Raw genomic sequence first — 22,498 nt, forward strand, 5'->3', positions numbered from 1 at the left:
CACCTGGTGCAGCACAGGAGCACAGCACCTGCAACCAGTGGGGATCATCATCTTCAGCTGTGTGGCAACCCGCAATGTGCTATACAGATACTGGGAACATATTAGAAAGAGTGCTTTCACTTCTCCCCTTTTTTCAAAAAAGGGATGAAGACACATATAAACTGTACTTGCAGTAGGAGGCCGACTGAAAGCATCGCAGAGCCGGAGGAGATGATGCTGCAGGGACATCCATCTCCTCAGCTCCACACTTCTACCAGAACACATCATCTGGGGGAAATACCTCGTGTTTCTGAATGCCGCTGCAACTTAAAAAGAGAATGTTTCAGCTCTCACAATACCTTATGCTTGTGAGCAAAGCTGAGAAGACATGAAGTGTAACATATGAACAAAAGCCATTCAGATGTAACAATTTATGTCATTAGTTAAATAATTATTTTTAAACAGCCCTCTATAATAAATCTCCTCAGGGGAAACCAGACCAAAACAGCTGTTGCAAAGAGCTAGTAACCGAATCACAGCTCAAATTAAGCCCGGCAAACAAACACTTTTTTGGCTGCAGCCGCTGAGGCTGCTGGAGGGTTTAAACAACACTAATACTTCATTTCCGCATCAAGTTTTGATTCTTTCCACTGCATGTGCCTTGGTAGCTATGTCTTTGAAACATAGTTTTAAAACAGACCTCCCTGATCTAAAAGCATTAATTATTATTTATGTCACAGCTCGCCTCTGTACGTTAATTCTAATACATTCATGTAAACCTGAAATCCTGCCTTCTTTTTGCATTAGCACTATGCGTATCTAAATGAAAAGCTTAACGCTTGTTAGTTGCTTTTTAAAATACCTCACATTAGGTAAAATTCCCCTCTGGCAAGCTTTGCTGCCTGGCATTACCCACAGGGCAATATTTGGCATAGGGTGGTAGTGGCGGGTGATCCCAAACCAACCCACCCCTTGGCCACTTGGTGCCGAGCTGGTGCAAACCCCCAGCCCCAGCATGGGGCACTCAGCCCGGCCCCAGCAGCTCCTGTTTGGGTTCAGAGGGAGCACCCCATGCTGGGACAAGCAGCCGCTCCGGGCTGCACCCCCACCGTTTCCATATGTTTTCAAATAAATCTCCCTGTCCTGCCTGTTATAAATGGCTCTCTCAAGACATGCAAAGCGAGTAAAGGCCAGATTTCAGTTCTTCTCTTTCTGGGACGTATCCGTGTATGTATATATACCTGTACAGGGATATATATATATATGGCTGTGACAGAGAGAAAATATACGTCAAGACGAACCCTGGGAAAAGGGACAGTTTTTCTGTTAAGGCACTGAAAGGACTTACTTGAACCAGAAGACCAGACCCAAAGCCCTTCAGCACGCTGGAAGTTCAGTTCTATGAACATAATAATTCATGCAAATTTCTAAATTATAGGGCGGAAGCATGACAATTGCAAACTGTTTCAATATATGGCTAATTGAAGCATTTCTCATGCACACAGCTCTAGCTATAGTGAAACTATGATCAGGAGGACTCTGCAAAACATAAAACCATAAGCACTGAAAACAAAGCCCTCAGGTTATCATAACTCTTCTGCAACAAGATACATACAAGCAACTGGCGATATCTGTCGTAACTGATAAATATTTTTTTAAAAAAGCCTGGGTGTACAAATTTTCCATTAAATTTCTTAAAATTACTCAGCATGCAGAAAGCCGGCAAAACTGGGCCCTGAGTGACTAGAGCTGTAAAAATAATGGAGTATGCAGTTATCTACATCATAACCTAAGTTTTAGCTAGACCAATTTACATTCACAAACACACGGTTATTGCAAATACATGTAGCTGTGCTGGTGAAACTCAGTTGCTGATTTATTAGTAAGAAGCTATTTTTAGATGGAATATTTGCTACAGAACCTCTTTAATTTTTATTATTTTTTTTTTAATCAAGTTGATCACCTTAAATTTTGATTCCATCTATTAGTAAAATCACACAGCTAATTGCTTTTGCTTTCTAACTGGATAATTTACACACTCAAATTAGCATCACACAGACATTATACAGTTCATTGAAACGTTTATGAGTACATGTTCACATTAGTTATAGAGGCTAGCCAACTGGAATCTAAAAGAACACCACCTGACTAATATTAGCACTAACTGTTCAGTATTTTCAATTGCAATTTAATACAAAGTGGTTTTGAATAACTGGCAGAGCTGAAGATCTTCACTGGGCAAATTGGCTAAACAATTGATTCGTTCCTAATTTTGCAAACTTCATAATCTGATTTGTAAGGTATTTCAAAACACAAAAGGAAATGTATTCAATGATTTATTGTAGTGCTTCCCCTAACCGATGCATTGCCATTTAAGGGGAACAGGATTTTATCAAAAAGCCACATACATTCTCATCTGTACAAGAACTTCTTGTTGTTCAAAATGCTTGGCTCACTCCCATCATCAGATCAATGGGAATTTTGCAACTGATCTCAAAGACGGCAAGAGCAACCCCTTGCTCAGAGGCTTTGTATGTGAAGCATAAAGACAAAAAATACACTCCACCAGGCAGCCATTGCCCGGCTCCCCACCCTCAGAGAAGGTGAAAGCAAGCTTTGCTGATGAGGAAAGCATTCCTCCTCGCCTGGGCCACTGCCGTTTCAGCTGACAGACTTCAGCATGCCATCATCTGTCTCCGTCACAGGTTCCACCGAGTCCTGCTGAGAGCCAGCGAGGAGCATTAATCCTCAGCCAAGCAGCCTGCCAACTGTTTGCTCTGGGAAAGCTGTCTTCCCCTTGCCCGCCCGCTCCCTCTTACCAAAACAGGAACGCAGTAGACAAGGATAAAAAAGTAGTCTGTGCAAAGGTCTGCAGGTCCATCACAGCATGAGAAGGTGAAATAAAAAGTTACGTCAACAACAACAAAGAACAAATGAATGCTTTGATGTTATGAATAGCTGCTGAAGCAGAAGGTGAGGCATGCTGCTTGCACCCCAACTCCTTCCTCCTGCCTTCCCCACATGCCTCCACTCCTCAGGGAAAAGCATCCAGACAGACTCTGGCCATTTTTAATGTTTTTTCTCTTCAGCTGAGCTCCTCTACGATGAACAAACCTTTAATTCTTTGGAAACTGCTTACTAGAAATTATGAAAGTTGTGCAAGCATGATCTTGATGATTTTCCAGTGGGACTCATATTCTCCTCATAAACCTTTAAGAAGTAATAATACACAAAATCTTAACCATCATAGCTCTTCAGAGGTTATCAAAGTGATGTCAAGGAGCCTCCTGTTGGGCCCTTGTGGGAACGATACCCCATTACAATCAAAAGTCTCCAATATATAGCAGTCAAGATCCTTCGACTCCAAATTTCTTCATAATTACAATAGGAAGAAATGCATAGTGTTTTCTTCTTCACCAACTAGAAACTTCCTCAGATTACAAAGGACATGACTGCCATCCAAGAGTAATTGTTTCTAAATTGGTTATAGAGGCAGTACGCAACCTTGTATTTATTGTTTATTTTGTTTTAAAACCAATCCTTCTTGGATACAGCCAGATTTCCAACTCAAAGAAACAGTCCCCTGAAAGTCAACAAAACACATCATCAAGCACTACAAGTTTCAATGCTCCAAAACAGATTTACAGTCCACAATAAAAGACCAAAAGCCAAAAACTGTATCAAAAACACATCATCTTTGAGACTGGAATTGCTCTTGATTAAGTCCTAGATCACAACAGCAGCAAAGATTTATGTTTTTCAGAGTTCCAGATGATCCAAAAAAAATATCAGACATCCTACAGTACAATACAATTGTACTGAATACAAAAATGTTCAGATGTTTGGGAATCAGATATACTTGGGCAAAACAACACAGGAAACCATCCCCGTCCTACCCTTATATATTAATTCTGGCAAAAAGTTGATGTAGAGAGCTGGAGAAGAACATAGCATCTAAGGTGTCTAAAAGAAGTCAAAACCTGGAGGAACATGGGCAGCCCTGAGCTACATCTGATTGCTGCAATTGATCCAGTGCTTCAGAGGAAACTGAAAGACACAACTCAAAAACAAAAATCCTAAAGCATGACACACACACACACACACCAAAAAAACAGGCTGTAGATAAGCAGTAACTTATGAGAAATGATCTGAATCAATATCCTCCTCTATCTGTGCGAGACATTTATACTTAGGAACTTTTTTTCACTCCAGTTGAAACTGCTTACACCACCATATATGTAGTCATAGATGCATATGCTTATTTTATGCTAACATATTAGAATATTTGCTGCCCTTAAGAGAGACAAGAAAACACCTGTACTTTAGATGATTATTTCAGTCTGGTGGATGTGCAATCTGTGGATGCACATCTGTGGGTCTGATGCTAACATGCAAGTGTGTGGTAACAGCTTGACTGCTATTATTGCAAGACAGACAAGGAAGGTTCCCAACAGATGGATAACTGAGAGGCTATAAGATAATCCCTAATTATAAAAGAATTTGAGATAGATGGCAGACCTGAATTTTAAGGCAGTAATTTAAACACACTGGCCCTAAAAAGCAATTATTGAACACAAAAACAATGAACTCAGTTCGAAAGAAGCCCTTAATCCATCTTTAAACTAACGTTCTACTGAAAGGATTTCTGCATGAACACCTACTTTTACCACAGCATTTGGGTTGTGGGTTTTTTTGTTTTTTTATTTGCCTGCGTGCATGTTTTTCAATTAAAAATACATTTAAATTCTAGGGGAACAACAAGGTCTACTCTAAGCCAAAGAAGAGGCTGAGAATTAAAAGGTTAGGTTGTTACCACATTACAGATACACATCTGAGACTGAAATCCCACTGAACAAAAATTAATGCGATTCATACTACAATCCCATTTCAGATTCACTGCAGATTAGAATGGACCAGCATCACTGGCTATGGTGTGGGGGCAAATCTAAAAGGGAAATTATATATACATGTACATATGTGTACATATAGATAATACATACAATATAATCCATGTAATTATACATATACATATGTGTACATAAATATATTGGTGAGTTGCTAGCCTCATGCCCCTCTCTTAAGTGCTCTACAGGCTAGGGTTAAGCTCACTGGACAGAAGGAAGCCCTTGGGATCTCTGTATCATGAAAATGCAGTCCTCTGAGCTCAGGACGAGAAGCAGCCCTTTCTCTTTGAAGTCATTTCCACAATTTCTGAGACACTGTTGAGTGTTGAGAAACTCAGTGGTCTTAAAAATTCAGCAATATAAAGCAACGTTAAGGAAATACTTAAAATTCTGGACAGTACCATAGAAGAGAAACAAAGGGATCATTTGCACACACCTTCCTCTGAGGAAAAGGTTTCTGAGAAAATAGCACATCCCTTCTAGACTACAACTTCATTTAGACAACCTTAATTGAAACATAGATGCACGTGTCTCAGTTTACTGTAATTCAGGTAGGATTTAAATCTTTCAGCGTAACACACTCATTACTATTATTTTATTATCATCATTTACAAATAATTCCATTCAAGACTTATGTCAAATGACTACCATATACCCAAACATAGATATCCAAAAGCCAACATGATTATTATTTTTTGCCCTGGGACTTGTACATCTTCTTTAGCAGTTAGGCACGGAGCAAAATTACATGGAGATGCTTGTTTGCCTTTAAAGACACAATAAAATCCTACTCCCATCTCAACTCAAATCAATATGATTTCCCTTCTCACAACAGCTTTACCTTCCAAATTTATTTATGAATACTAGCAGCAGCATTTAGATTTTAATAGAAAAAAATACGTAGGCATATTTTACTTACCCCAGTACGTTTTTCCCTCCTTTCTTCTCTCTTCCTGTTTGCTTTCCTGTTCTGACCTTTTTGGAAGTACTGTCTCTGGCTTTCTTTCTCTTCCACCATCTGCTGGTACTCAGTGCAGGTAGAGAAAAGATACAGAAATCGATTCCCCTTTCTTTTACAGTTAATTTCACTGCCAGTTCATCCCCTCACATGGCAGTAGAAACAAGACCTCCATCGCTTATTAAATGGTGCACAAGTAGTAATTAAATGCCTTTTTAATTCCACCCCAAGTTAACAAATACATATTCATATGGCCTTGAGGTGAAGGCTCTGGACACCACATCTTATCAGTCAAACCTGGCTCCGAAGTCACAGAGGTTATGCACCATATAATGGCAGTTTAATGAATGGTCTATTAATTTATGAAACAGAAGGTTCATTAGCCACACTTAACTGAGATTTCTGAACATTTTCTTCTGCTAATATGCCCTGCTCCCTACCCAACTCTCATTTTTTTCAGGGTGAACGCCAGTTTTAGAGCTGGAACAATGATCTCATGTTCGTGGTTAACACACCTTGACTTCACTTCAAGTCACAATCCCACAGCCCTGCTTTAGTTTTCCATGAACCTTATGGGAGCAAAACCTGGAAATTCCTAGAACAGATTTGAAGAGCAGCCTGTTAAAGTAACTGCCCTTACCTGTCATATTGGTATTAGGATCACATTACTGAGGGGAAAAAAATAAAAGAATAGAAAAATATTGTTGGAGTTTCAGAGAATTCAAGTTGTTTTGTAATTTGAAGAACACTAAAGCAGTTGGAGATGCCCCATTAAACTGGGGCTATGCAACATTGAATAATTTGCTTGTATCTCTTTGTATAACAATAATGAGTAAATTATGCCATTCAATATGATAGCAAAAGAGCAGTTCTTATTGCATCTTACGGCCTCCTATGAATAATATTAAAAATCTTATTCTGCAATACACTTATAAATAAAACAATTCTTTAGATGCATACCTAAATCTTAGAATTAGATCAGAGATCGAGGGATTCTTCAGGTTAGATCAAATCTCTGTATAATGTTGCAAAACATCGAAGAACATATTTAATAACTGACTTTAATATAATGTTAGCCAAACTTTATGGCCTTTCTTTCTTCAGCTGGCTAACAGATGACAACTTCGTGTTTCACTGCTTTATAATAATCAGCTTAGAGATTTTTTTCTTTTTCCTAAAGATATATTTTTTCCTTCAATAACAAGTTTCTTCAATATATTCCCATTATTTAGCATTCAAAAAAAAAATTAAAAAAAAAATGTTCTTAAACATAAGTAGACTGTTGGTGAAAGATTGTTAGTTGCTTGTTTATTGGCATTTCTTAGAGCTAAAAGCTGGGTACTTCCAAGTAATTTCTTCTGTTATTCTCCTTGCATTAAAAATCCGTGCCAAATCAAAGTGAACAGAACCTACATATTTTACTCAAGACTAATTTTTGTGAAAAGTTGTTCCTTCAGATGGGAGGATTTTGAACTCCTGATGACCACCTCACTCCAACATATGAACTGACCACTACTAATGCTTATGCTAACCATAAAATTCATCAGGTTTCCTGTTATTCACATGCCCAATTTACTAGAATTAAGTTAATTCTAGTAAATATGAATAAAGGCAATGTGACATAAGTGAATGCTTAAATACTCTGTTAAAAACAAATGAACTCATGAATTAATCATCTTCTCTAACAAAGCATGTAGTTTTGGTTGAAAAACTTCGAAGGAATTGTACTATGAAACTTTGATATGTTTTTACAGCACAAAGAGCGGCCTAGACAGTTATAAACAAACTATTTTTTTTCTTTTTTTTTTAAGCCTACAACCCTTTCCTGTCTCTTAATCATGATCGTTATTCAAAAATATTATTTTAAACTACCTACAGAAGAAGTGTCACAGGATAAGGTACAATTCGAGAAAAAACAAGCGTAACAACTGGAAATACCAACAGCAGGTAAAAATGCATTACTTCAACCATATTGTTGAAGAGAACTGTCCTGTATCACTTCTGCAGTTATTCAGGGTTGGCATAGTGTCAACTTTTACCATATGTTTTTTCTTCCCTTGTTGAAAGTGAATCTTTCTGTCAAAGAGCAGCTGTTCTAAATTATCACATCAAATTTTAACCTTACAGTAGACAACCACTGAACCCACAGATTCACAACAGTGAAATAGTTTGCCTCCTTGACCTGTGAAGGATTTGTCCTTGTTTAAGTCTACTTCTGCCTTAGCACAACAGATATGCCAATTGTCGTGGTATAAGATGTGGACAGGTACTTAGAACTGAAACCACAAACAAATTTTAGACAATGAATTTCTCACCTTCTATTCCTAAAAAGACTAAGTGAAGTCCAATGTATTACTGTTCTTGTTGTGCTATCAAGAATAAAATGCAATTTCAATGAAAAGAAAATGGGACATTAGGAATGCAGGTCTTGTTATTGGGTTTGCAATCCCAAGAAACAGACAATTCCAATACTTCTGCAGTGTAAGTGTTTCAAGAAAGTCTGATACCAATTACTTGTTATTTAGATGTCTGCTAACAGCATGTTTTGACAACATCCCTCACATTGAAGAGCAGCAGATGTATATATATTCTTGTCTTCCTGTACTCATCTTTCAAGATGGTTCTTACTTTAAGAGCATTTTTGTGGAACATTATCAAAACTTGCAGTTCTCACTACAATTGCTCTCTATTAAAGTCTAGTGCCAGCTGTCAGTTGTAATGCAAACCCCTGTTAGCCTTTACAAGCTCTGCTCTGGAACTAACAAGCGATTGTCAAATAACACTATGCACAGACACAAGTGGCAGAGAAACCGATGCAAAAAGTGCGTGCTCAGTGACTTCACACTGACAATGCAATCTTTGTGCCACTCCAAGCTAAGCTTCTACTCAAAATCAGCAAAGATAGTACAAGCAAAACATGTCCAGGATGATTCTATTAATTTAGCTTTTAATCTTCTGAAAACCTCCAAAGCAGCAAAGCCATTAAAATGAAAAAGTTAAGAAAATGCCATGAGCATCCCTTAAGATACCTGAAGTAAAATCCTGCACAAAAATTCAACAGTCATGGTTTTGAGCATGCAAGAAACTCTGACAACATAAGGTGTAGATTTCCAAGTTAAAAACCAAGTACATGTCTCACACATACTTGTTGAACTGTGGAGAATCTGGATCTGCATCAAGTATATGCCACAGCTTTATTTAATTTTTTTTTGCTGCTGCAAAAGCAGGTGAGGTAGATAAGGAAAGAATTATGTACAGTGTGGCTCTTTGGCACAGCAAGTGCCACCTCTACACCACCAGAGACCTGCACTGAACAGACAGTGAAACTATATTAGGTTGCATTTTGCCAGTTATTAATATTTTTGCAATTATTTTATTTTCTGACCACACATGTCCATTTCCAGACTAGTTTCAAATACACTCTGAAAATTCATTTCTGAATACACCTGCTCATGTAACATGCTGATACCTTGGAGCAAAGTATTAGAAAGCTTTTTTAAAGAACACTAATACTAGGTTCCTCATCAAGGAATATTAAATGAATAAAGATATTTTAGAAAGCTTTTTTTTAAAGAACACTAATACTAGGCTCCTAATCATTGCATATTAAAAAAAAAAAAAAAGTGATATCTGTAAACAAGTGTTTGTTTAAATATGCCTGTCAAAATCTGCAAGAAATTAAAATTTCTTTGCAGGTAACTGTAGAGCAAATGCTTTCTAACTTGAGAATCTGTAAAGTATCCTACCAAAAAAACTCCATTCTCAAAATTTCAGAATATATGTATAGTCTTGGCTTGTTTAGGATATGTGAAAAATGTGTTCACAAACCACAACATTGTGCCCAACCAGTTTTACCTCAGAAACCTGCATTTTTGAATCTACTGAGTTTATGGTATACAAATTGGAGAATTCTTTCCAAATTTTTAATAGAAAATACTACATAAAAAGTTGGCTGTGATCTTTTTTAAAGTGCTCAGAGCAGAATTAATTTTGCCCATATGAAAAATCATCTGTGTATCTGAGATCATTTTTTTAAGATTAAAATAAATTCTAAGAAAAAAGGTAAATCCTTCATTGTGTGTTGTGCTTATAGAATATAAAGTGAATGAAAATAATGAATATTTTACAAATAATGTGATTCATAATTTATAGCTGCTGTCATTTTAAGTTTACTAGCTTGAGAGATTGAGTCCTTTTAAAAAAAATAAAAACAAAACATCTATCTTCCTTTTTAAAAGTAGAAACATACTTCAAATCTAAGGAAAAAATACACCTCAAGCCTCTGCTTTAAATAATTGGAGTCCATATGCTTTTCCAGATTTAATGTAACAGGCAACTCTCTTAACAGGTATTTTATTTATATATATAATTTATTTATATATATATATATATATGATCTTCATATGACCAGTTCCCACGTTTAGCAAAACTGTTCCTATACAGTGCCTAGGAGTTAAAAATCACACACTTCAGTACTATAAGCAACACATCCCGAGTCACTCAGTAATTTCCAAGGGAAAATGTTATCATCTTTGCAGTTGCAGCAAGCATGTGTGCCTTCCGTCTGTTTTCACTTGCACAAAGCTAAACAGTTCCTCGCAGTACCTTTGTTCTCTTCCCGTGTAAAGTTGTCTTTCATCTACTGCTACAAGCAAGTGAAACATATATTTACTTATTCAGAGACAAAATGATTATTTTAAGCATAGAAAGAAACGAAATGTTTTCCATCCTAAGTATTAATGTTGTTTTGCATATTTTTATCTCAAGTGCGGTATTCATTCTACTGAAAGAATCAAGCATTGAATGCAATGATTCACATTTAGCAGACACAGATGGCATTCCTTTCATATCTCCAGAAACTCTCAGAGAGAAATACGATTTGGGATATGCTCACTATACAACTTAAAGCATTGAATAATTTAGTGTTAGTAGAAATTTCATGAAGTCTTTTTTGCAATAACCAGGCACACTTCACCTCTCCCTCCCTCACCCCTTACTCCCTTTCCTTCCATTCAACCCACCTGATTAATTGCTAAAAATGATATATAAAGGGAAGGGCCATCAGAATAAATCCTCTCTTTTTCTTCTGGCTTTGTCATAGACAATGTGTCAGTCACTTGTGGTTAAAGATTACAATTTTATTACATACTTTTACAAGGAAGTTTACAATTCCAGTTCCAGCAACTAAAATTTAGAACTTCCCCTGAAATGGTAGTATGCAGAAAATGTAATTTTGTGCTTAGAATCATTCTTTTCAAGCCCACAAATTTCATTTTCCTTTTGATAACTGGAGTCACAAAGCTTTTTTTTTGGTCTTGAGGCTCACCTGTTAACACCACTCAAAAGAACATTCAAGCTCACTCATACTTCCACGTGGATATACGATTGTACACTGCATGCTCGCTAATTATCATGAAAAATATCATTTTCCGTGTCCAGCTAGGCTTTCTGAAGCACACAAAATAAACCAACGAAAGAATACACACATTTGGGATGGAAGAGGTTTATTAGTCTAACCCTGCTAGTGCAGGATTTGCTTTGTCAGTTGGTTACTGTATTTTATAAAGAAACATCTCCTGCAAGGAGTTTTCCACCATTATTTCTCTGAGGAAACTTCCAAATTACTACAGAACTAACAACAAAGACATTTCTTCTCATGTTTATCCTACATTTACCTATTTATTTTGATACTGTTACCCCAACTAACCAACCTTCATATCATTGAGGCTGTTTCCTTTGTGTATCATGCAAAACTAAAGCGAGCCTAACTTTTCCAATAAAAAAAAATAAAAATCACTCATGGGACAGGTGATGTGAATGCTCCTTTCCAAACATTATGCCACTGCATCAATTCCTGGTATACTTGCAAACTGAATATTACATGCAAGCCTCATTGCCCTTTTCATAAAAATCACATTCTTTACTTTAAGTATCTACAGAGACAGTCACAATGGATGACTCAGTCAAAAAGGATGAGTGAATGTATGGAGCAATTACTCCAAATAAGAAGGCACTGAAAGAGAGGGAGAGCCTGAAAAACAGACAGCAGAGATAACAGGAGAGAGAGATCGAGACTCATGTTAATAAAAAAACTGAAAAGGTAACAGTTATATATTATTTCTTACTATATAAGGATATGGAAAACCTTACCCAACTGACTTAAAACAGAAGACAAACACATTAGAAGGTATGCTTTTCACATAGGACAAGTTATGGAATTCATTGCCATAAAACTTACAGATATGAAATATACCTGAGTCAAAAAGGCAGACAAATTAACAGGTGGCAGGTCACCGATTCCTATTACATACCATTTTTCTTACAACACACTCCTTAAGGCTTTGTAACTCACTGGCTGATTGTTAAATGCCAAGGAACATACCCTGTAAAGCAGTGCTTTATTCAGTTTATTATGTTTTTCCTTAAGAATCTGCTTTGAGATTCTATCAGAGAGAGAACACTAAGGTGCATAAACCTGCTTCAATCTAATTTGCTATGGCTGTTTTATGGGAAACAAATGGAAAAGATGAGTTATCCATGTTGACTGCAGAATCAACAGAAGACTCTCAGAAGATGTTTAGTGTGCAGTTCTAACCAGATTATTATTATTTATTTTTTAAATCAAAGGTTAAAACAGTAATTCTAAGAGAAAAGATGCAATAAAGATATAGTTTGGACAAGATGGCATAAAGACAACTTAGAAAAGACATTGTGAGGAAATAGCCTTATTTAACCATGAAATATTACATAAAGATTGAATAGACAAAATCACTATGATGCATGTGCTGACAAAGCTCCAATAATAAACAGCATACAATGGATTAGATATTCTGTATTTAGTTAACTAATGCATATTAAATAACAAAGACAAAAAGTATGAAAGAGTAGATTCTCCAATATAGCACAAACATGACATCATACCTTACCTTATATAACCCTACTCCCTACAAAATATTTAACAGGTGCCAAAGTCTTTGCTAGAGGAGGTGTTAAATCTTAACTGTTAAATGCTGTTAACTGAAGTAGGTTATGAAGACAGCATTCCTTGAACTGATGTATACAACTGCCTTTTGAGAAATTATTTCTCCACACCTTCACAATAGCGAGGACGCGTATGGTCACAGCAAAAAGAGTCATGATTCTTTACCTGACAGGCGGATATCATATTGCTCAACTTGTAAAATGTTTATCAGCTGGTAGGACTGGGAACAGAACAACAATTTTACTGATGAACCAAGACGCCCAGTAAACCCAATAGACCAGTCTTGGCTTTTCATGGGTTATGTTTGTATCACACCAGGAAGAAAAGAGGCTTGAGCCTTATGTCCTCTTTTCCTGGTTAGACAGAGAAAGGGAAGCAGTCTCAGAAGCATGTTAAAAATGGTATAAATTGTGTTATTTTGAGGGTGTGACTATGCCTTAATATTTTATCAAGTACTGAGACAAGCCGTTCTCAATAAAATTTAAATGGGCTGATTACATACCACTAGGGTCCTTCATTTTAATCATCACAACGACACCATTTGGAAAAATAGCATTACTAAAGCAAACAAATTAAAAATAAAATAAATATTTAAAAAATCAGAAACTGTCCAAATACAGGATCAAGTAGTGATGGCCACTGTAAGTCAGCGAATGCTTCCACCTATTGCGAAAACAAAAATTTCTATTCATTGCTATTCCAACCTTCATCTGAGCATTTTTTTCCGTCAATTATGCCTTGATTCCAGCCCATACTTGCAACATCATTTTGACTGTTCTTCATACTCTACTATCTTGACTACATTGTTCTCTTGCTGAAAAACAATCAAACACTCCTCCTACCCCCCTCCCCGAGAAAAAAAATACAGCACCCTAAAAGAAGGATTAAGAGAAGGAGAGAAGAAAAGAAAAGGGAAGGAAAGGTGCAAGAGCAGCCTTCAGCAGGAGGCCAAAGCATATACTTTAAACTTTTTCCAAACCGTCCAACTCCTGCTGAGTTACTGATGCAGACAAATGGGAGGTTTTGGATTACTGACTGCCTTTGGAGTGCCACTTCAATCACACCACACTGAAAATATTTGATAAATATGACTTTCAATAAAAGTTAGCAGAACATCATATGTTAAATCAGAATAAACCAGAATGACCTGTCACTATTGTTAATGGTTTCATCATGCATCACTTCCTTGATCAACAGTTGGTGAGGAAGTTAGAAAAAAAAAGATGAAGAAAGAAATGATAGTAGTTCTATGATCTGATTTTATGTCTTCAAAATCATGAATGATATACCCATACATGTACATGTATGTAAACTCAACGAAATCTCTGCAGAACAGAGTAGGAGCCTACCCCAAGCATCTGACAACCTGTTTTTAATAACAGCATTTATTTTATTTTACTAAGCTCAACTTTTGTTTGCTCACTTGTTTGACACTTTCTGCAGCGATTGTCTTTTTGCACTCATGTATACCTGAAACTGCAAACCAACTGCTTTCAACTGTCTACAGGGAAGCAAGCTCTATAGTTAGCAAGATCTTATACAGCGATTAGAAGAATATCACCAACATTTCAACATTTTTAAGCATAGCTATAGGAGGCCCTAGATAAAGCATTCCTGCATGCCTCTCCTGGTTTTAGCTCTTAGCAGAACAGTTCAACTCATTTTTCCTAATATCTGTAAATAACCGCATACATAAAAGCTCAGCTCCCCTATTTATTCACTGTGAGGACAAAAACAATTTAACATCTACTTAAAAGCAAAACTAAGTAAAAGACACTCATACACTCCTCCAAATCCAGGCAAGACACCATGATTAAAGGAACAGGTTTCACAAGTACTGTGGCTATGCCTACTCTTGTTTGGTGAGCTCCTAGTAGCCCCCTAAGACTTGCATGTTAACTTTCATTAATTTGCTTAACTAAAGACAATTTTAACAATGCCAGCACCCTTTCAGGCACTCTGCAAAAAGCTATTAAAAACTCAGGCGTCATAAGATCCAAATTATGCTCTTAGAAAAAGCAAAATGTAGACCAATGTTTTGATTAATACTGAAGTTACATAAATATTCTATGCATTATAATATCATTAAAGAAAACATTTACGGGAAAAAAAACAACATCTCTGGTTTAAGTCTGTTCTTGGGAGCATTCACATAACCACAGTTTGCGGAAAACAAAGGTCTGCAAAAAATGATTTTGAGTTAAATGCAGGAGCCTTAATGAAAATACAATTTTGAAATTCAAACATTTTTCCAAATATACCTGCATTTAGGGACTACACTGCCTGAAATAATGCTATTTTTTCTGACCAACTCCAACTAATCAATGCAGCTCAGCAGCAGATACCAACTACTTATACACCAACACAAAGTTAGAAAAAAATCACACAAAGATATTTTGACATAACACATTTGGGACAAGTTTAACCTACTGAAAGGAAACCCAAGAGTGGTAGAGAGATACTGTATTTGCTACATACTGTATTAACTAAAAATCAATTTTTCAACCTTGTCAAATATTTTAAAATCAAATTACATTACTTACAGAGATCAAATAAACCCCATTTTCACGGCAATTTTATGGACTAATTTATTTCTCTCAAGAATTTGCAGAAAATTAACATGACCCAATACATAGAGTAGGGACATAAAGTGAAAGCCCTGTTAATAATCGAACTGTGAACATCAAGTGCATCGTTACCTTGGCAGGCAAAGCCTCTTTCTTCATAGCCAGCATTACACAAGCACTTCCCTATGGGCACTAGCCATTCTCCTTCTGTACTGCAGTACATCTTGGGCGGCTCTTCCTCCTTGGAATGGTTGACACAAGAACCCCGCACCTCCACCAGTGACTGGGAGTCCATGGGAACTGTATCTGGAAACACGGCGAGGTTCTTGACAGTGAAAGGGCACTTTTTGAAGTACACTCGCACCGAGACTAAGGCAACACACGCACCTACATCTTGAAAAGCCAAGTAAAAGCCTTTCCTACTAACAGGCCCCACCTCACGGACTTCTGTATTCAGCTTGAGAATTCGGTCCCCAAGATCCATTTGGGTGAAGCTCTCATCAGCCGCAATGGTGTCGATCTTTGTAAACTGATGTTCTCTGAACTTTACCGAATGGTCGTCATCAGATTCCATGTAATACAGATTGAAAGTCTCTTTGCAAGTGCCCAGAACTAGAGGAATACTATTGCAGTCCCTCAAGGTAAACTTGAGTTCCACATATATCTTCTGAGCTGAGTTGCGTGGAATCCAGTTTGTTCGCAGCCAATTGTTTTGACTGTGATCCATAACATTGCACACCTGGTAAGTTCTGATTGGAGTATAATGCTCATCAACACCACTGATCTCTTCCCACTGGAAGAAACAAAAAACAGGAAAAAAAAGGAAATATCTTAAGTTTAATGAGCATACTAATAAAAATTCCATTTAGAGACAGAAGCTGTGAAAAAGCAATTCCAAACAGGTCTGATACCACTTTGGACATTACTATAAAATAGTCAGTAAAGTCTGGCCCACCTTGCACTTACTATTTTTCTATTAAAACATGTAAACATCTTCAATGAACATAGGATTCACTCGTAAGAAATCAGTTTCTACCAAGTTATTCCAAGGTGGCATGAAGGGTATGACAGCTGTTTTGCACTTACTGAAAACTGGTTTCTTAAACTAATAGTACATGTTTACTATGCAATGCTTTCGATTGTGATCCCAATGTGTCTTTTCTACAACCACACTCACCTCAAACAGTAGAGGGTCCTCTCTAGAACACCACATTTACACTGCTAGAATCAAGTTGTACCTCAAAGACTCAAACAAGACTCAGAGTACAGACATAAAAAAAAAAAAAAGCCACTGGCTCCTGCTGAAATTCCACATAAAATATAATTTTACATGCTTTAAATTTCCTCAAAGCGCGACAGTTGATTTTGCTCAAGATATGTATCTTCAAAACAAGTAGTCCAATTGAGCTCACTTTCCAGATCTACTAAAATTTACTATCAACTTAGTATCTCAGTTACTAAATTCTTGCGTATACTCTATAGGATATAATGCTAAAATAGATTTTGAAGAATATGTTGTCATTGTTTGGTTTGGAGGTGACAAACGTACTTGACCCAGATACTTGACCCAAAAAAAACAAGAATGGGTTTCCTATTTGTGAATGACTCATGGGCCAATCTCACCTGGATTCTGAAGTCAATTACAGGACAAGAATATTTGCCATTCACAGGAAAAAAAGAAATCCTATAGGGATACTTAAAAGTAAATATTTACCATTAAGACATTCACCATACACCACTGAGTGAATTCATATGCATCTTCCTTTGCTTTTTCCCCAAATGGATGACTATGATACCACTTGTTTGTTTGTTTTGTTTTCCAGGTCACAATTTTTCAACTTTTATCCACACAAAACCAGCAGCTGTTCTATATTCTGAGTCTTATAATACAAAATGAAGAAGCCTAACCACTAGAACCACTAGAAAATAATCCTTGCCATAAACATCACCTGTTACAGGATTACACCATCGTTTAGGTCAAAAGGGACCCCCATCCACCCCAACTCCCTGCTCAAGCAGGGTCAGCCAGAGCAGGTTGCTTAGGATCGTGTCCATTCAGGTTTTTGACCATCTGCAAGGTTGGGTACTCCACAAGTTCTACGGGCAGCCTGCACCAGTGTTCAGTTGTGTTCAGAATACAAAAGTTTTTGCTTGTGCTTAAATTTCAGTTTGTACCCACTTCCTCTTGGCCTTCCACTGGGCACCAGAGCAAAGTGTGTTTCCATACTCTTCATGCACTGCCATCAGGTATTTATACACACTGTTAAGATTCCCCTGAGCCTCCTCATTGTCTTTCCTATGCTTCAAACTTAATTACAAAACAAAAAAGGCCAACTCCTATCGTGATAATGAAGTGTTTCCTAATAGAGCATATGCTAGCACAGCCTGTTTCCCTGTTACCCACAAACATAGCCTTTGCAAAATTTTATATACATATATATGTATGTATATGTATATATATATAAAAACACCCACAAATGCTGTCCCACAGTAGTGACCAGATGCAGTGCACCTGGGGAGCAGTAGAGCATAAAATAGAGCTACTGCATGGTCCAAGTACAGGAGTACAAGTGAAGTAGATTGAAATAAGTACGTTACAAGAAATCACTGCCACCCTCAGAGAATAGAGAAAAAGAAAAATTTCTTCCAGGAAAGCATTTTCTCTCAAAAATCAAGTCACGTCGATGCTATATTGAAGATCTCAGTCCAAGAATTACTCATTTTACATAAGCACCTTTTGCTCAAGTGTCTTCAAATACTGCAGAGAAAACACTGGAAAAGGATTATTCCCACTTAGCAGACAATGCAGCTGAGGTGTAGAAACAGTAAGTGCCTTTATAGAGTCTTTGCTTTGCAAGACACATATTCCACCCTCCTCCCCTCTCTCTCTCTCACACATGGAAGAAGGGAAGAGAGAAAGAGGGGGGGGGGGGGGGGCAGCGAGAGGGAGAAACAGGAGTTGGCTGTATCACAGTAACATCTGAGAATACTCAGTCCCAACCCACTGACGCAGGGAAGTTTTGGTATGACTAAGAGCTGCTCTGCACAATGAAATTGTCCACACACCACTGACGATCTGATTTTAAATCATGTTATTAAACCAGTAGATAAAAGCAGTGTAAATACTCTTCCTTTAATTGAAACTAAGTTTATTTTAGTTCATTTTAAGGAACTGACTATACACAAGTTTTATCTCTTCCTGCCTGCTTCAGCAGAGCTAAAATCAAAGTCTTTGCATATGCACGTGGCAGCTGAAATGCTGCAGCAAGCCGTGCCACACTGCTCTGCCAGAGAGTTAGCAGTCCTGGGGCTTTGGGAGCCAAGGCTACTGCACCAGAGCCCGTGGCCACCAGAGAACTGGGTGTCCCACGGCAGCCCATCGTACAAGGACTTGCCCCCACCTGCATGAGAGGCAGCTGGACCCTTGCTCCCAGACTCAGCTCCCAAAACTCACCAGAGTACCTTCCTCTGATATCCATCCTTGTACTAGTAGTGTCCCTGAGCCAACAGGCTCTGTGCAACAAACCATTCAGGTGCCGTCATTGCCTCCCAGGAAGCTGGATATACCTACTTAACTACAGGTCTTATCTGGACAAATAAAAATTCAAAAATTAAACTACTAGATGAAACTTGGTAAGATTATGAAACAGCATGTTATTTATGTTTAAAGCAGCTCACAGTGATCCATAAGTGATCTACTTATTATCTCTTCCATAATATTTCTGATCAGTTCAACGTATTTTACACATCCAGTGGGAGATAGAAACAAAATCAGAAACTTGCAGCATTTAAAGCATCTCTACAGCAGATGTTATTTTTCTGCACAAATCTCACTAATTTTTGTTCATAACTTTCTTATCAGGCATGCCTACCCGGGCAACTGGATTGCATGATAAAGGTAGCACCACATCTATGTTCTTCACCTACAAGTCCCAACGAGCAGTTATCACTTCATTAATTTGTAATGAAGACAGAATTGCTGGGAAACAATTGCCACCATGTCATTACCACTTGCATAAACAAGACTTGAAATCTATCATTTAATTCTCAAGTACTGCTAAACAGAAGGCACACTTGACCAAAATACTGTCACAAATCTATCAAGATTGCAGCTAATGCTTTAGAAAGAGCTAAGGTGAAAAGTAAGTCAGTGAAACTACAGAAATTGTTTCCAAATCAGAACATTTATCAGATTCACATAGGTTGATGACTTTGATAATTCTGGTAATGAAACTAAAGAAACAAGCAGGGTTTTTTTTTGTTTGTTTATTTTTTTACATTGTTCATACATAACAACTTTTCCCTGTAAGCTATCATAATGCCATCCCCAAGTGATTTTAATTCTAAACAGACTATGAGGCTTAACTGCTCTTCATGACCTTTTTTTGGATACTACCAACGGCAGCAAACAAGAGACTGCTTTCACCAGTAGAAAAAAAAATAATATATATATAAAATATATATCATAGATATATATCAATATATATATATGATATTCCCAGTAAATTCCCAGTAACTTGTATGCTCAAGTCACACTGACTGACAAAGTTGAGACAGAATGGATTTTTATTTCTGGAACAGATATATTGCAGCAAATATATATTTTTTTGTTTGTTTGTGTGTGTGTCTGTGTTTTATTTTGTTAGTTTTGTTTTGTTTTCCTCTTCTCATTCCCTTATCTTTACAAAAGGGAATGTGAAGAAGTGGTTGTAGTGCATTTCCTAGGATTCCACAGTAAAACGTTCCTTGCAAATATAGGAACCTCAGGCACAAGTCCTCAATTCTTTCACTCCTCCTATGGAATACTTCAGTTTTTGTGGCCTTTACCCTTTATTATCAAAAATCTTAAGTTTATATTAAGAAACTGAGGTCTATTATGTGTTTTACAATTCAACTCATATGCCACTGCATGATTCCAATGAACTAAATCCTATCTTTCAGATCCTCATTGCTATAAATGACTATAAAACTCCCAAAAATGGTGTTTGAACATTTTTCAAAGCACCAACAGAATTCAGGCACCTCTATCTTCTCCCTGAGACTCCATTGATGTTCCCAGGCAACAGTCTAACAATATCTATCTGCAATTTTATTTTACACCAAGAAATTTGGTATGATGTTATATTTGGTAAGATTGACAAGCACCATTTAGATACGTCCAACTGTTGTTAAACATAAAAAGTAATTCTGATTGTGGCTGGATTGGATGTACCTTGAACTATACAACCACTGTGTGCTCCAGAATACAGTTTGGGGGGACACTGCTGAGAAATCAGAACAAACGTGGTAACCTGGTGAAATGATTTCAAAACCTCAAAAAAAATCTTCATGTGCTAAGATGCCTCAGCTTTACTAAAAAGAGCAGTCAAACCATTGCTTGTTTCTAAATGAATAAAACGTGATATTTTTCTTGTCAGTGAAATTACTTTTTTTGCTATCTATGAGGTGTTCAGGTAAGCCACCATTCAAACCCCTCCCCAAATCTTTTTTTGCTCAAATACTGAAAACTGACCCTGCTCTCATTTGCTGGCTCTTAGCATTCAGTACGATTTCTCAGCCAGCAAAAACACCATCTTTATTACACTTTGCTCAGCTATGACAGAAAAGTATGCCTTCCCGTGTACACACACTTTCTGCCTTCTGCTACTCATTCAAGCAACTCCCTTTCCAAACAAAAACATTATGATAGGAATCTCACGTTTCAGATAGTCAATGCATCCAACTTATTAACATTCCACTGACAAAATACCCACTAGCTCCTAATATCTTTTCTTATTTCTGCCTTTGGTTGCCAGGCAGTTACAATACAAAGAGGTAAACAAGCACGAAGCCTGGTATCCTACACATCTACGGCTCATGCTTGGCCTCCAGCATGGATTCTGCTGTCTAACAAAAGATGAGTGCGAACAGAAGCCTTCCTGATTGGAAGCATTAATGCACTTGCTTTCACTCTCTCCCTCTCTGTCCCCCCTCCCATTGCTTATTTTCATAAATCTTGTAGGAACTTCAGTCTCCAGAGACCTCAGCTCCACTGTGAAGCTCTGTGAAAATTCCCCTCTGGGTTCAAAATCCACGACATGGCATCATCTTCTTCCTTGTATATACACACAAGTGCATGTGTCTCTGTGTAGTTCCATCTCCTTCAGAGATCATGCTAAAAAGAAGGCAGATATGGGTCACAGTGCTTAAAACAGTAAGATTAGTGTAGACCCTATTTATTTCTATTAAAAAAAAAAAAGTAAAAATCTGTATTTGCAAGCAGAGAAATAAAATGGTCAGTTCTGAGCTGAAGTTAGACATACAAGGGCTTCATGAAGTACTTGGAGGGCTGAAATATTCCAAAGCTTCATTATAGTTCAGTTACATCAAATACTCACATCACTGACCAGCAAACATTTGAGACATGACACTATATCATACTAATATTGTTTGGAATTAGCGTTTGCCTCAGTGAGTTTACATTTACATTAAATTTACATGAAATGAATAATTTTGGACACAAGGACAGAAGTTACAGCTGACAATTCAGAAAGAGAGTCCTGATCCTGAGCATAATGGAGACATTTCACACTAAAAAGTTATTTCCATTGAAACTAAGAGATTTCCATCACAAAGAAGTATTTGACTTTTTTTTTTTCCATGAAATCATTGAAAAGATCGGATCCTAGAAATTATATTTAACATCTATATGTTCAAAAGAAGTTCATTTTCTTGTCTTGGAAAATGGAAGTGCTACCAATAAATATATTCCTACCCAAACAAATTCAATGCCTATTACACCTTTTCAAGTTGATATTACAAGAAAATTGTTTCATGTATTTGTCACTGGAACAGTTAAGGATGCTTCAGCATTACACAGTGCTCTGTTATTTATCTTAAGTGTGGGAAATTAATCCTCACTGACATAAATCTTTCATTCACTTGTTTGTCTGTGCTTGACACTTGCCCAAGAATCCATAATCCTGCTTTCAAGGAACATGGGCAATTAACTTTACTAAGAGCATGAGCACAGCCTGAGTTGAAATGCTCAAATAAAACCTCAAGTATGTCTTGTGAAAGATGACTTCTGATAAGCAAGACTTTCAGAGAAGACTAAAAACTGAAGAAA

The 22,498-nt window shown here is 37.2% G+C and overlaps 1 protein-coding gene across 4 annotated transcripts in view; it reads right to left on the reverse strand.

Moving 5' to 3' along the window:
- The window catches only part of EPHA3 (EPH receptor A3), a 213,255-nt gene that overhangs the window by 128,354 nt on the left and 62,403 nt on the right, over window positions 1-22,498 (reverse strand). For all 4 annotated transcript variants that reach the window (XM_068692986.1, XM_068692985.1, XM_068692987.1 and 1 more), the window contains one exon: window positions 15,523-16,183. In XM_068692986.1, the coding sequence (XP_068549087.1) occupies window positions 15,523-16,183 (661 nt within the window). The remainder of the gene's footprint in view (window positions 1-15,522; window positions 16,184-22,498) is intronic.

This window comes from Anas acuta, chromosome 1 (assembly GCF_963932015.1).
Source record: "Anas acuta chromosome 1, bAnaAcu1.1, whole genome shotgun sequence".
NCBI classification, from domain to species: domain Eukaryota; kingdom Metazoa; phylum Chordata; class Aves; order Anseriformes; family Anatidae; genus Anas; species Anas acuta.